This window comes from Xiphophorus maculatus, chromosome 2 (assembly GCF_002775205.1).
Source record: "Xiphophorus maculatus strain JP 163 A chromosome 2, X_maculatus-5.0-male, whole genome shotgun sequence".
In the NCBI taxonomy this organism is placed as follows: domain Eukaryota; kingdom Metazoa; phylum Chordata; class Actinopteri; order Cyprinodontiformes; family Poeciliidae; genus Xiphophorus; species Xiphophorus maculatus.
In genome coordinates, this window is record NC_036444.1 from 8,578,833 (window position 1) to 8,595,550 (window position 16,718).

General features: G+C 40.3%; 1 protein-coding gene across 1 annotated transcript; it reads left to right on the forward strand.

Moving 5' to 3' along the window:
• Positions 1-22: 22 nt before the first annotated feature.
• c2h15orf39 (chromosome 2 C15orf39 homolog) lies at positions 23-16,476 on the forward strand. The gene is made up of 3 exons (XM_023350109.1): positions 23-470; positions 6,718-9,901; positions 14,798-16,476. Exons 2-3 carry the CDS (start codon positions 6,760-6,762, stop codon positions 15,874-15,876), a joined length of 4,221 nt encoding a protein of 1,406 aa, XP_023205877.1. The 5' UTR covers positions 23-470; positions 6,718-6,759; the 3' UTR covers positions 15,877-16,476.
• Positions 16,477-16,718: the final 242 nt, after the last annotated feature.

The following is a 16,718-nucleotide window of genomic DNA, read 5'->3' on the forward strand; positions in this document are numbered from 1 at the left end:
GAAGGATAAGGAAAGTCGGATTTGAGGAAAGAGGGAGGCGTGACACCAATAGAGGAGCGCGATCTGTCAGTGAACAAACATTCAGAAGTCCCAACTTCAGTTTAGGTGCCAGCTGTCCGCCGGGTATTAGGGATATACAGCCAATAAAAGCGAAGGAGTCACCAGCGGGAAAACATCCCATGTGAGGAAAACAAGCCCTGGTTTGACTCTGGGTATAACTCCGCCTATTGATCAAAGACCATCCTCCACCCTTTTGTCTTTTCTCTACTTTGTTAACTTCACTAAAAGCCTCGTGGATTTGGGGCCAGCTGCGCAAACCTTTTGGCATGCCTCCGTTCTTACTTGGTGGGATTTTAACGCATCGGAGCTGAATAACAACATAAGCTGATTGGAGATTTCTGACCCTATTTTATTATCATTAAATCGACTTTCATGGAGTTTATGGGGAGATTATTTACGAAAGCGAAAAGGTAAGACTATTTGTGTTTGTATATTAAATTGTTCAATCTGGGTGATGGCAAACTTTTGAAGAGGCAAAACACAATCTCTAATCCAATTCTCCTAAAACAATCAAAGCAATGACATACGTCCTGAGCGGTTGAAACGCTGTTTTTTTTTTTTTTTTTTTTTTGCCACTGTGTGGTTTCTTCTTTTTAATTTAACCATGGCTGACGGCGCTCTGAAAGCAGCCTGTATGAAAATAAGCCGCACAATGATCGAAAGCTAAAACTCGTCAATTATTTCCATATTATTTGCGTCCTCCTTCTATCAAATTAAGCCGGGGCAGGCAGGGACAACGAGCCTGTGTTTACTTATTCCTCAAAACATGCAAACCATCCGGATACCAGGAAAAGCTGAGAGGCAACTTTTCTTTCCCTCTCTCAACATGAAGTTCCGTTTCAGACTGAGTCACTTTTTACTACATGGCGGAAATAATAATTTCTCCCATCGCGAACTTAGTATGTAGCAGCACGAATAAATGACGACAGTGATGTGAAGTTTTCAGTGCATTCTCAAGGTCTCGCGTGGTTTGTGGCCTGTCAGTGTGGACGGTTTGCTTTCGGAAGTCACACTCCATCACCCTTGCCCTACAGATCATGGGAGTTGGGGGTGAGCGCACGGGGACGCACGCGCGCACACACACACACACACGCGCTACTCTTCAAGCCTGCACCCCTGACAGCGCGCGCCTTCCGTCCGTCGAAAACAGCTCTTCTGCTGCTGCTGCTGCTTCCTCCTCCATGCACAGAAACCACATTTCTCCTCTCTCTACAGATAAGCCATCGCCCTGTGTGTGTGTGTGTGTGTATATATATACACACACACACATATATATACGTAAATATATATATATATATATATATATACATACATACATGCACACATTTTCTCTCTCTCTCTTTGTCACTGTGAAAGGTGTCAACAGGATGAAGTGATAACATCTGTTAGCGTTGCAGGCCAGTGTAAGGCAAGAGGTTGGATGAAACCATGTTGTGTCTAATCCTGTACATCTTCATTTTGGTTGTATAGGCTACGGTTTTTTCCGGATGCATATGTGATCATGGGATTTGATAGAGCTGCTTCAGCGCATATTTTCAGATATTTTCGGTAGCTTCAGTTTGACAGCTGGTCATAACACATCAGGGGTGTGTGCTGTGCTGTGACTAAAGAAGGTCTATGACAGTTTTAAAAAACTGCTTGGCCTCCATATTTATTACCATTGTGTCAAAAAAAAGTCTCTCTCTCTTTTTTTTTTTTAACCACACTTTGAATGTTACTTTTAAGAGATAAATAAAAGAAATCATTTAAATTAAAACACGTGCAACATGCAGTTTTCCAATAATATGTACATCCATCTACTGGTTTCCTCATCTAACAGCTTCAGGAGGGAAGCCCAAACATCTCTCTCCCCTGGTGACCCACACAAGTTCACCCTGAGGCATTCTACACATCTCTCCATCCATTGGATGGATGTGTAGTCCCTCCAATGTAATCTGGATCTCATTCCAGTTAAAAAATAATAATAAAAATTCGCCTCACTTTTAAAATCATGAATTAACTGATCTTAACCACATTTCCCAGAAAGGCAAGTTCAATTTCCCAAGAGCCATTCACTTCTGATTACTGCCAGACCTATAGAATTAAAAACAAATCTGTTAAATTGAACCTCTCTGACAACACAAAAGAAAGTGAAAGTTCTCAAAAGGTAACACATCGGGCCCTGACCTAAAGAATTGTAAGAACAGATGAGCGACAAAGTCATTCAAGGTTACAAAGTCATTTTTAAGGCTTTGGGGCCTTTATCCACAAAGGGAGAAAACATGAAACACTGATGAACATTCCCAGGAGTATCTGACCTACCACAATTACTCCAAGGGTGCATTGATAATCTCATTCTAGGCTACCCTAACCCAGAAAAACAAACCAAACATCATCTGCAACACTGTAGATCTCACTTACCTCAGCTAAGGTCAGTTTTCACAACTCGACAATAAAAAAAGAGACTGTACAAAAATGGCATCCATGGCAGAGTTACAAGGAAAAGCCACTGGTGACCAAAAAGAACACAAACACCCATTGCATTTCCCCCAAAAAACATTTTTATGATCCCCAAGATCTTTGGGGAAAAAAATCGGAAAAATGTCCATTCCATTACATAAAGTCAACACAGCTTTTCATAACATTGACTTCAAACTGACAGCTCTACATGGTGTTTGTAGTGTGATGGTGTTGGGCTACCATGAGTTTTACTGTCTTTTAGGAAATCCTGAAGAAACATATTAGGTCATCAGAATGTGATAGGTTCAAAGCCACTCAAGAACAAAAGAGAATTTTCTGAAGCACAAACGATCCACCCCTAACTAGCCCAAAAATAATAATAAGAATTACTTTATTCATCCCAGCAGGGAAATTATTTCGCAGTTACAGCAAGATTTTTTTATACGCAGATTAACACACACACACACGACAGGAGCTGCGTCTGCAGGCAGCCAGCTGAGCCGGCGCCATTTTTGAAGGAGGACATGCGGCAAAGGTCGTCGGGACCGGCAGTCGAACCCGCGACGTCCGCGGGTCTAAGTTCTCCAAATGTGGGGCGTGCTAACCCCCTGCGCCACCACAGCATGCCCCAAATAACAATTGGCCAATAAACAATTACTTAAATAAATAAATCCATGCAGGTTTTGGAATGGCCTAGTCAAAGTTCAAATCTGAAACCAATTGAGATGACCATAAACTGAGGCCTGACTAAAACAAATAAGTTGAACTAATAAATAAATAAGAAGAAACTTCAGACTGATTGCAGTCCTCCTCCAGGATTAAGAGGTGAATGATTATATTTGGATGTTTGATTGAATTAAACAACTGTGTTGAATGCATGGTAAAGTAAGTAATGTGTAATTCTGATCATTTATATTAAAATATAGTTAACTTTTACTGTTATAGAAAAAGCACCTTATAAATGTTACACTTTCTGATTCAATATTTTGAATCAAAATTTGAAAAAAAATAAACTCCTCACTTCTCAGTGGCTAATTTTATTTATGTAGACTCTTGTGACCCCAAATATTGGTTGATATACAAGCATTGCAAATAAACCAGTAACACTGATGTGTAGATAGGCACCAATGACATGCCCAGGGACTGCACTTGTAAATGTCTAATTGGCTCAAATTAATGATCAGTGGGTCAAATACAGAAAAACAATAGTTTTTTCCCCCTCTTCAGTAAATTAATCAAAACTGATTAATTGGGGATAGCAGCGTTGTTGCTATCCCCATTAGTCATGATTAAATAGACAAAAGATATGAATTATTTTTATTTAAGGAAATCAGCGAAATATGTGGCCTGCAAATAGTCTGACAATTTGTCAAATACCCAGTAAGCCTTATTTAATGTATTTACCAGAAATGATGTGAACTAACCCTGATTTGACCTGAAGCCTATTCTCTTTAAAGTGATTTGAGAGATCACAATGTTCCCTCCCTCATGGTACTTGCAGCACTTTGTGACTCACAGCTCCTCTGACAGGGCTGAAGAGGAAACAAGAAAGGGGAGAAGAGCTACTTCTGTATTTTTAACTTTCTACACAGAAGTGGACCGTGGGGCGCAAAACCCAGCGACAATGCTGAAAGTGCAGCAATGGTTTTTTTTAAAATGCAGTTTCGTTTATCTTTTACTTGTGCTTTTGTTTGTTTTTTGAAATGTTGTCAGACCTCATGGCTACCATGGATTTTTTGGGGTAATGATTTAGATGGGCTGTAAATGATTTGTACTGTAAAATATAAAACATGCCACTAAAGTTGGGTAGTTTATAAATCTGTCTAACAAGAGTAATAAAATGTTAATCACTTTATTAACTTTATCTGCTGGTGATTTCCTGCTGCTAACACTTGACCCACTAGACATCAAGCTAAATGATGTGCACTTTCAACTGTTGTTCAGACTAAGGATAATTATTTCAATTTTTTTAAATGCAGTAAGCAGAAGATCAGTAAAAAGGATCTGAGTCAGTTCCACCCCGACATTAAAGAAGTGCAGAAAAAAAGGAACTGTTGCGTCTCTTGCAAGTTTTGTGGCAACAAAATGCAGAATAGAAACACAAAGTCCTCTCTACTGTTTTGCTGTAATAGGTTGTAAACACAAGACAAGGCATGCATGTCAGATTTGGGAACACATTCTGCTTTGGCGAAATGTTCCCACCTGACAGCAACAAGTGATTCGGGCATTTGAAACAACCAAAACAAGCTGATAACGAGTGAAGCATATTTTAAAAGTAATTTCAGGAATTCCATCGTGTCATAATTCCCACGCTTGAAGTGAAATATCATCCAACCAAATCAACATGCTGTTTAGGAAATTGCTCCCATTCTCACTGTTTCTCAGTCACGGCAGTCCTTGCAAAAGTGGTAAATAAATCATCCTCAAGCATTCCTCAGATTGTAACTTTACTGCCACTTGTTGCACAGTGTTTCCACCGTTTCTGTGAATTAGCTGATAAGAGTTGGTGTGATCTGTGTGATAAACCACAAGATTCGTCAAGGTTGCGAAATGTCCTCAAGCAGTTTTTATCTAATGACAACTCTGTTATGTGCACAAACTGGCCATATTTCTTCTAGTTGTCTATACTTCCAAAGTGGGAGAATGTTCAAGATGGCTGTATCAGCTGCAAATACAGGTGCACATCGATACATGTCAATAAGTTTGAAAGGCTAATTTATTTCAGTAGTTCAATTCAAAAAGTGAGATTTATCACACTTGTATGTATTTCAACTGCACATTTTTATCAGGTTTTGATGATTATAGCTTGCAGCTAATTAAAACCAAAACTATAGTTTTGCAAAAAATAACAGAATTGCATAAGACCAATAAAAAGGAAGTGCTGTCCTGCTAACAGATATGCCCATGTACTGTAGTATATGCATTCAAACCTTGAGATGTGTATTGCATTAATTACTGTTCAATGGAGCAAAGCATGGAGGCGATCAGGCCGTGAAGTATTAAGGAAGCGCAGGCGGCTTTGACACCAGCTTTCAGATCTTCTGTGTAGTTTGGTCTGCCAAATGCAGGGATGCCATTCTCATCAAACAAAGTTCTGGTTCTTTTGCACAGTCATGCTGAAAAATTGTGTCTGTGTTTTGATAAAGCTTGTTGGTAGAGGCAAGCATGCAGCAGTGTTAAAATTTACTGGTGGCTTAATAAAACAATTTGGTCAGACACCCACATGGCATGGCTCCAAAAGTCATCAATGATTGGAAACTTCACACTGGATTTCAAGCAGCATGGATTTTTTGTCTCTCCACACTTCCTCCAGGCTGTGGGAATCTGATTTCTAAAAAAAAAATTGTAAAATTGAATTTAATCTGACAAAACACTTTTGACTACTGAGCAATTGTGGGGTCCTTTATCACCCTGGCCAAGGTAAAAGTATTTTGATTCCATCTCTGGTTCAGGCGTGCCTTAAGACAAACAATGTAATGATTGTAGCTCTTGTCCTGGATACATGTACTTGATGTGGCTCTTCAAGCTCTGACTCCTCCTACAGTCTACACCTTCTGAATCCATCCAACACTTTTGACAGAGCTTAGCTCCACAAACCTCTCAAAACTACTGTTATCCTTGTTACTTGTGCACTTTTTTACTTCCACTCAACTTTCCCAATAAATGCTTGAGTAAAGCTTATTAACGTAGCAGTTGACATTGCCTGACTGCTGGATAACTGTGAGTTTATCAGTCTTTCCCATGGTGGTGCTGGCAATAACATGACCATAACTTAACATTTCTGAATTTAATTCTTTTTTACTGGGCTTCTAAGATTTTTATATATCATCACTACATTTTGGGCTCTAGATGGATAAATGTTATTAATCCCAAAAGGGAAATTTGATTAACAGCAGTAATGATGATTGATAGAGCCTGATGGCAACAGGGAGAAATGACTTCCTGTATCATTCCTTTGAGTATCTGGGTCTAGTAATGATCCAGCCCCTAAGATTAAAGTGGGTGAGATTTGTTCATTTGGTGTAAGTCATGAATATCAAAATGAACTGAAATAAAACCTTGAAATCCATCTGTTTTTTTTTTTTTATAAATCTATTCTAAACTTGTTTTTGATGATTATTCCTATAGAGAATGTTAGTTTTTAATATTGTAATATTTTGAAATTCATGTTTTATTGTAAATATTGAAATCCTATATTATTTTCATATATTTTCTCAGGTTTGGAGTCATATCAATTAATCGCAACAAGATCGCCAGACGATGAGCCGCGAATCGATGCAGACCCTTTCAGACCCAGTGTTTCGGAGAACGATGCCCTTATTTAACGGAACGGCAGCATCCAGCGGACTCTCAAAACCGCAAGCCATGTCTGGTTTCCTGGGTAAACAGACTCTGCAGTACAATGGAGCCTATTTTACTTATGAGCCCAGAATAAAGGAGAGGGATGGATTCACCCCTCCTTGGAGCCACTCGAAGACATCTCCAATGGATGACCGAAGTCCTGTGAGTAATCTCTCTGGAATGATACAGAACCACATGGCATACAGGAAAGACGGCATTTCTTTAGAGGCAGGTCATCACCTCCCAGTTAAGAAGGGTTTTACAGTTTACACTAAAAGTCCTGAGATAAACAATTTGACAACTGCTCCCTCTGGAGTTATTAGAAAACCAAAACCAGGAGGTGAGAATGCCCCCTCCCCATCTCAAAGTTCTGTTTACCTGGCGATCCCCAAACCAGTTTATGGAATTAGTCCCTGCTGTACTGAACTGGGCTGTGTGATAGGACACCGATACGGCATGGAGCACATCTCTCCTAGGATACCAAACACTGTCTACGAACACGAGTGGATGCAAACGAATGGCCACTACCTTGAAAAGCTTCCTATTCAGAGAAAAGATGCAATGCTGCAGCAGAAAGACTTGCAGTTCGAATGCAGTGCAGAACAGCTGAAGAGGGCAACTGTGGAGGCCTACACTCCGGGCAGGGTAAGGACACTGCCCTCTGTCATTGAGCCAAGCTACAGCGGCTACTCCTGCACCCCAACTCGCACACTGTTTAGTTCTTTCAGAGAGCCCAGCAGTCGGCAGCTGCAGACCTCCCCCGCAGGCTACCCCGGCTTGTACGCCCCCCGCCCCACATATGAACATATGACCTCAGAGGTTTATCAGGAATGTTCTCCCATGTCCAAATATGGCCAGCTAGCACAGCACCCAGGGTTTTACTACTCCCAGACAAACGGAGAGGCAGAAAACAGGACACAGAGGAAGGAGAGTGGTAGTAAGCAGGGAGAAGATGGCCCTCTCCTATATAAACACTCAATCCCAAGCCCCCGAGAGCATTATGGAGTTCCTCCGTCGCATCACACTGATATTCCTCTGTCTTGCACTGAAATGTCGCCAAATCATTCCTTTATACAGGGTTATGACTATCCATCGTATACAGTTCCAAGATTTCACTTGAATGCAGGCCAAATCAAAGCCCCTTTAAAAAGGCAAAATTCATTGCCTGCATTTCATCCAAGTCACATTAATGCTTCCTCATCCAGCCAACACATGGATGTCCCTACAGCCAAAGAGAAACCCAACACCGCTGTGCACATTGACCACCTTCACGGTGCGTCGTCATTCATACGGGTGAACAAAAGCAGTCCTGCCAGATGTTTAAACCCATCTGCTGTCTCGCCATCCAGAATACAAGTTAGCAGGTTTTTCCAACCATTCACCAGCCTGCACATAGACCCAGCAGTCCATCCACAACCTGCCAGTAACACTGATAGGATCATAGACCATTCCCGTGGTGAAGCTCAAGTAAAACAGTCAAAAAGCCTTCCAGTTTCCCCAGCACCGTGGCTGCCCCCGTCACCCTGCCACAGCTCAGAAAGAACCCATGCAGCTGTGCCCAATAATGTCAGAAAAATTATATACTCCCCCACTGTTAAAACAGGAAGCAAGCACAATGGGCCAGTGTCCGACGCAGGAACCAGTGACTATAAAAAGTGCCTAAAGAGGAGTGTTTCTCACTCATCTCACCCAGTCAGAATAAAAGATGAGGATGTATATGAGGTGGAATGCACCAACAACAAACGACAAAAGGTGGAAATGGTGAAAGCTAAGGCAAGTAATAAAACTGACTCTCCTCCTATGCCAGTTATTGACAATGTATTCAGCTTGGCACCTTGCCAGCCGCACCTGCAGGAATCTGGAGTTTCATTTCCAGGAAGAGTAACTCAGAAAATCAGCCAGACTTCTGGGAAGCACAATAAGCTCAAACAAAATACCAAAGAGAACAGGTTGGTTCAAAATAATCAGGAGTCTGTCATCTGCCTGGAGTCTAAATGCTCATCAGAAACGTCAGCTGATGAGTCATTTGTGGAAGCTAAAATGATTAAAGTGGAAAAAGCAGATTCACCAGATGCCGACACCTCTACAAAGAGTCAAAAGCGTCACAGCAAAGTGGAGATGATGATCGAGCCTGAGGAGACTGGATCATCTGTCAGTGTGCCTGTGGCATCAAAAGATAAATGTGAATCCAATGAACTAGAAAATAAGTCTTTATTTGCAAGTGAAAATACGACTTCAGATGAGTTGAAACCTGCTGAATTGATTGTACAAGTAGGCCTGGATAATCCGGATGAGACGACAAAAAAACAGGCAGTTGCATTACAACCACAAGCCAGCGCTTTGTTGCCTCCAGGGAAAGTCAGTTTTAAAAGCATTCCTCCTCATTGTCTTAAACTTTCCACATACAATATTATCATTCCTGATGGCAAGCACTGCAAGATTGCTCTACCTGCAAAGCAAATTCCACCCCCACAGCCCATAACTGTGCTCACAGCTAAAGAAGAGCCCCAATCCCCAGTACGCAAGCACTTCTTAGAATTGCATCAGTCTCTCTGCAGCTTGATATCCAAATCTGTATCTGCCTCTTCAGAGGAAGACCTCAAAAACTGGCTGTCTCAGCTGGAAATATCTGAGCCTTCTTCTCATTTAAGCAAGGTCCAGAGAGTGCCCTGCCTCTTGGGCGCAAAGGTGAGAGAGGTGTGGATCAACAAGGAGATCAAAGCAGCCCTCCAGGAGGTCCTGAAGAGGCTGAGGGAGTACACAGCTCAGAAGCGCTGTCCTTTTCCGCATGTAATGCGGACGGGCACAGTGTTTCTCCCCATGCTGGTTGTGAAGGAGCTGCTGTTTCCAACAGTCCAGAGCTGCTTCGTCGACAAGGTTCTGCAGGAGCACAAGGTGGAGCTGCGGCCCACAACGCTCTCTGAAGAAAAGATCCTCATCCAGCTTCATAAGCGAGCTTGTTCCTCCAAGCTCAGGAGGCTGATGTCCCTCAAACACCTGCCGGACATTTACACAGAGATGGTCAACCTGCTGTACTACACGGACGTCTGCAAGCATCTGGGTGAGTACATTCTCCCTGCAGACCTGTTTAAATGGGTCATTTATTAAGGACCCACTGCAAATAGATTGCTGTTGTTGAGTTAGAGACTTCCTGCTTTGTTTGGGATCATTTCTCCAGTTCTTCCCTACTAAACATTGTAACAACTGCTTTGGTAAGGAAATTCTTCTTAATTACTCATCAGGACATACTGGACACAAAGTATTACAATGATCATGACTTAGACAGGGAATGAACTGCTGAATGTTTTATGCTTAAATTTGAGGCTTTGGCAGAAGTGTTACCTATTAAGTGGGTGGGTTTGGCAAACCACAGCTCAACCATAACTTTGGAATTCCAGTTGTTGCAACATAAAAATATATTTAAAGAAGCAAACAAGTGTATAATAACCCCTGGAACTTTGAGCATGTACTCATGTTACATTAAAAACCTTTCTATTTATTGGGTTTTGATGGGATAGAAAAACACAAAGTAGTGCATAGCTGTAATGTAGAATGAAAGTTATGCATAGTTCTTAATAGAAATCTGAAAACTGGAAGGCAGATGTGCTTTTTCTCTTAAATAAAATTCAGAGCAATAAATACCCTTCAGAAAGCTAGGAGAAAATTGACCTGCTTGTAATTTAATCTGACCTCTTTTATGTAAAATAATATTAATATAAATCCATTTGTTCAGTGGAGGACTCAAAAGTTTTGATAGGGAACATTAAGAACAAAGAGCATCATGAAAATAAAGGAACACAGCAGATAGGCCAGGGATGGAGATAAAACGATACCAATGTTAAACATCTGACATAGTTGTTTTATAAATAATCTGAATATGAGTATCTCTTAAACACAAGTTTAAAAGCACACCATCATCCATCTAAACAGGCAGATCTGGTAAGATGGCATTAACAAGAGAAGGAGCTAAGTGTCCCATGGTAAGTCTGGAGGAGATGCAGAGTTCCTCGTGTCAACATAGTAATTCTACTGACAGGACAAATATTACTCATAAAGTTAAGAAGACTGTGAGAGATTGCTGAGGAATAGCAAAAAAGCCATGAAAAGACCACTCTGCAGTTTTTCCTCACGTTGTACAGCTAAAATGTGGAAGTACTTCTTAAAGGGGAATGAACACTTGTGTGGAGCACTTTGACTATAATGAACCACAAACTCTAAAAACAGGATGCTGCAAACAATGTCATGTTTTTAAAAACAAACTATAAAATAGGATAAGGTTTTTATATTTCAAGTTTTTTGGACATACTACCCCTTTTGTACTTAAATTATTTGTACTTTCCACAAATTTCATTTGAATTTGTGTTTATCATTTCTTTTTCTTTCAGTGACTGTAACAACATTATCTCTTCATGGCATTTATGAAGTACTGTTCTTGTACCTATTTTTTTTATGGGAATAAAATTATTGCATGGCTACAGAGATGATCATCATCATCTTTTTATTTGTAGCTAACTGCTGCTGTCAATGTAAAACTCTTAAAACAAATTGAAATGTCTTTTTCTATGATAAGTAAAGCAACATAATTTAGATAATCCTATAAAAAAGCTGAATGTAGGATAAAGGGCAGAAAACAAGAATGATCTTTGGACCTTTTAATATACCGTTAAATAATTCAACAAAACACTGAATTCAGCTCAAACAGACTTCTGAAAACCAGCTTGTGAAGATTATAACATAAAATGAAAAATTGAGTAACTTGGTCCAGTGAAATCTTAAGAATTATGCTCCACATACCTTTTACACAGCATTTTTTAAAGGTTTTAAAGGGCTTTGGCAACATTCTTTTTGCATGTACTAGAAGAACTTTCTCTTTACAAATAAAGAACGTAAACTCAGTATTAGCTTGCAGATTTTTCGCAGGTCATTAGGGCTAATGACCTGCGAGCTGCAGTTCTGTTTTGTAGCCATCCCTACCGTCTGTCTTTTTTTTTTTTTTTAATTCATTATTTTTAATTCATCTAATCAAATTTTCTCTGGTGGCCCCTTTTTTGTGAAGAATGAAGCATAATTAAAAACAATTATGCAATATAAAATTCGTTTATTTTTTTACAGAATCACCTTCACCTGATGTCCAAAAGAGAGTCCAGGTATATATGTACCTTTCTGTTTTTAATTTCGACCTTAAATTAACCACTCTTTGCTTTCCCATGATCATATAGCAGAAGGTCCTTCTGCTAACTTTCAGCAGCAAATCACCAGAAGTTGCATGACTTTACTGGTAGAGGCCTGGAGGGGGAAGGGTGGCAAGCTTGGCTGATTATAGAAAAATGAAATCATTTGGGAATTTGTTAGCTGACCTCAAAAAAAAAAAAAAAAAGCGAAGGAGGTTGGCGCATGACGTAACCAGAGTAGTCACAGAATTTAGCTTGTCTCTCCTTTTCAAATCACTTAATCTTCACGTTTCAGCCACAAACTTTAATGCTCTTTACTAAATTTCTATGTGAGAAACACAAAGTGGTGCATAATTATGTTGTTAAAGGAAGAACATTCATGTTGTTGTTTGTTTTCTTTTATATTTTTACAAATTAAAATATGAGAAGTCATCCTGGGTGTATCTTACTAAGTTTGAACATCCAGTTGATAAACATTTTGCTCATTCATTTTTGCAAAAAAGCCCAAGTTCAGTCAGATTCAATGGCAAGTTTCTGCCAACAGTGATTTTAGAAGATATTGCAACAGAAGCTTAAGATTTTGTCTAGGCATAGACTAACTAGAATTGTCCTCTATCATAGTTCTAGGTGTACTAGGTCGTAGTGCTGCTGTAATGTGGACTTCTGCACTGCAGCTTTTCACAAGTCTCTTTCAAGAATTGTCCTGTATTTAGCTCAGTACACCTCACCATCAACTCTGACCAGCAAGAAAAGCATAAGCACGAAAGGAAGCAGCCACAGCCCTTGTTTCACAGCAGAGATGGTTTGTTCGGGATCATGTGCTGTTAGATTTACACCACACAGCATTTTGCATATAGTCGAAAAAATTCAGTTTATGATCTCATCTGAACAGAGTGCCTTCTTTCTCATGTTTGCTGTGCCCTCTGCAGCTTGAGACTAAATACAAATGGAACTTCTTATGGCTTTAAGAATGATTTTTCTTCTTGCCTGTCATCCATAAAGACCAAACATACTGTCCTAACTTAAGGTAGATGAGTTTACGGATATTCCCCCTCCACACCTGGACTCTTCCAGGTGTCGAGTTACAATGGTTCTCTTGGCTGTTTCTCTCATTAATGCTCTCCTTGTCCGATTTAGGTGCACAGCTGTGTTTTGGTGGGTTTGGAGTTGCGCCATATTGTTTCCATTTTCAGATGACAGATTGAACAGTATTCTGTGACATGTTCAATGTCTGCTGGTTTCCTTAAGAAACCTCTGAGAACTGGATGTCATTTAGCGAAATCAGAGGGGATTAAATCCAAATTGACGCCACATTTTTCAGATTATTCGGAAAACAAATTTGAAAACCGTGTGTAATTTTTCATTTCGCCTCACAACTATGCACTACTTTGTGTTTGTCTTCCGCATGACACCATGAGGCAGTATATTTTGGTAGGGTGAGATGGCAGTAAGTAAAATTCACACATTCAATTCTAAAGATTGTACTGCCCCACTTACCTTAATAGTTCAATTTTAGCAACACATGTAGTACTCAAGTAGGTCTTTAAAGGGAATTCAAGGTTACAAGACGTGGTTATTTTTCCTGAACCTGTCCTGAACTTCTGTCCACTGCTGACACTTTTCAGTTCACATGGCTTGGAGGCACTTAAGTTCAGTAAATGATCTTTGCTCCTGTCCTGCTCTTGCCCTCACTGTTGTTTTAGTCCCTGACTGATTGCATCCCCTATAGCAGCCGAGTTTGTTCCAAGCCTTCACATTCACTCTGACGGCCTTCTTTTTCTCCCTTGTCTGTCTGTCCTGTCAGAATGTTTTGTGGTGGAGGATCACAGGTAGACGTTTCTCCGACTCCCGTTTATCAGCTGACATCAGTTTCTTATTGTTTCTGTGTGCTGACGAGGTTCCTTTCTAACATTAAACTGTCTGCCTTTCAAGGAAATCTCGCTTGGGAAACCTGGAAAAAAATGTACTCATTATATTTGTTTACCTTTGAATCCCTTCTAAAAGTTCCCTTTTCCAAATCGCTGTCCGGTGGTTCTTCTGAGCACTAAATTAATGCTATAACCTGCTTTGACTCTCTTTCCCTTTTTAGTAAGCAACCTGATTTTTTTCCAAAACGTGTTATAATATCATCAAAATGATTTGTTACAGTAATTACATTTTAAAAATAAAATGTGCACATTATTTGAACACAGTGATGTATTTCAAACCTCTACTTTTGTTTATTATGGCTTATAGCTAATAAAAACGTTTTTTTCTTAGAAAAATAGAATATTATGTAGGGAAGAATAAAATCATCTTTAAGGTCAAAATGTTGAGGCTTGCACAGTCTTAGAGAGGACTGCTAACTTCACCTATGGTTGACAATGTTTTCATCACATACATTATTGTAATGTACGTGATGAGTTTCTATAGCACCAAACTTTTGTGGAGAGTGTTAATGACTGTCAGCTGGATAGCTGTTAAGTCAGCAGTGTTCTCAATAGTTGTGCTGGCCACATTGCAGCGTTTCTGTTTTAAAGGAATAATTTTTCTCTTTTTTTCATGGTCTTGTGTAGTAATCTAATTTTCAGAGAAATCATATCATGGGTTTGCATTAGCTGTGAGCCATAATCATCAAAATGAATAAAAACTAAATGTCGTTAATAGATGAGTTGTTTTATTGCATTGAAATAAATGAACCATTTGATGATATTGTGATTTACTGAGATACATCTGCACTGTGTATTCCTGTAGGTGCCATCAGTTGCTCAAACCAGCTTCTAAATGTAATGATATTTGTGTTGCAGGACTAAATATGGATCCTTATCATAAAGAGCAAGATGGGGGCCATGAAGTGTCAAACGCCACCAATCCTTGTGATGCTCTTGCCTCCCCGGCCTCTCCATCGGAGTCGCACCAGCAGACACGCGTGAAGGAAGAGGAGAACGAGTCTTCTCCTAGCCAGAGCAAAACCAAATGCAGAGTAAAGAGCAATTCGAGGCATATGTTTCTGGTTTCCGATGAGGAAGGGGCAGGTGATGCGGGGCAGGCAGCAGACAAAGAGGATCTGAAATCACTCATAACTAAAACTCCTGGATCGAATCATATAGAGAATGAAGACTCTGATCACGTGGCTGCAGAGGAAGATCTTACAGCTGCTACACAATCAGCTGACAATTCCTGGACATGTCCACTAACGCTGGACGAGCTGTCTCCGTCTCATAGCGATGCTGAAACTGAGAGCTCCTCCAGTCTGTTGACCGACAATCGGCCTTCGGGACATTCTGTCCAATCCAAGAACTGCTCTGGCATGATTCTCAAACTGAGGAAGATGCTCAGCGCGGGGATAAACAGAAAAAGGGCTTGCTACGAAGCCGTGTCGCAGTCCGGGGCGATTGCTGAGCCTTCGTCATCGCAGACTGAAGTTGGAGAAGGTGTAAGTGGAGAGAGCAGCCAACACAGGATGCCTAACGCACTGCGCAGGTGGAAGGGAAAAGGAAGCTTCTGTCATCCTGGAAGGTCCCTCAGCAGTCCCTCTAAAATTAAACAAAGGTCTCTGCTTAAGATCAAATACTGTCCCTATTTGTCGGCCTGCCACAGCGCCCAGCACAGGCGGCGGTGGGTTCTGCGCTCGGCCGTCCAGACGGCCCGGAGGGCCATGAGGTTCTACTACCCGGACTTGGTGGGGAAGAGGATCAGGCACTTGTATGAGGAAGACGACAAATCAGAGGTGTGGTACCGAGGAGAGGTGCTGCGTATCCACGAGGCTCACACCAACCCTCTGAAGACGGTTTTCGAGGTGAGGTACGACAGCGAGCCTGAATGGAAGTACTACCTGGAACTGCTCATAGATTACAAGAAGGGCTGGCTTAAAATAGAAGACTAAACATTCTTCAAGTTTTCTTTTTCTGAAGGCTCATGGGTCACAGAGTGCAACAACGAAGTAAATATGATGCTGGACTGGATGAGGGGAAGTCATGCAAACTTCCTCCAACAATGCTTTTTCTTGTTTTTCTTTGTAAATGACATTTTGTCTTTGACACAGTGGCTGTAAGGAGTTTACTCAGAAATTACAAATTTCCACCATCATGTATATTTTGGTAACTGTTCCTTTTTTTAAAAAAAAAAAAAAAGATAATATGCTCCTTTAAAAAAAATTTTTTTGAATACAATGCCACGTGTGTGTATGTTTACAAGACTTAATTTGCAGTAATTAGTTTTCAAAGGGACATTTTTTGGAGCAAATGAAGCTCAACAGGCATTAAGGTACTTTATATGAAGCTGCTTTTTTTGTTTTTCCAAATAACTGGGAACCTTACTGAGATTTTTGAATGGAAGTATATTGAACTCAATATTCTGACATTCATCTATGACTGAACTTCAGATACTTTTTACATTTTTTATAATTTTTTTCCACAAGATTCTTGCAGAGTGAACAGGTTGAACCTTCTTAAGGTCTTTAAAAATAAATGTTTTTATACTGAAAGTATGTTGCATTTTTTTATTCAAAGTCAATTTCACATACTGCCAAATATTTATCGAATTAACAGATACATCATCTGTTCAGAACATGGGAAAAGTCTGGTAATGGGGAATCTATTCCATTTGGCCAAATGCACCTGTATTCTCCTAATGCCTGACTCACTCTGAATCTGGTATGTCTGGCAATAGGAGTGTGAACTTGTAGAAAGGCAGAACTTTGTTGCTGGAAAAAAGGCATTTGTCACC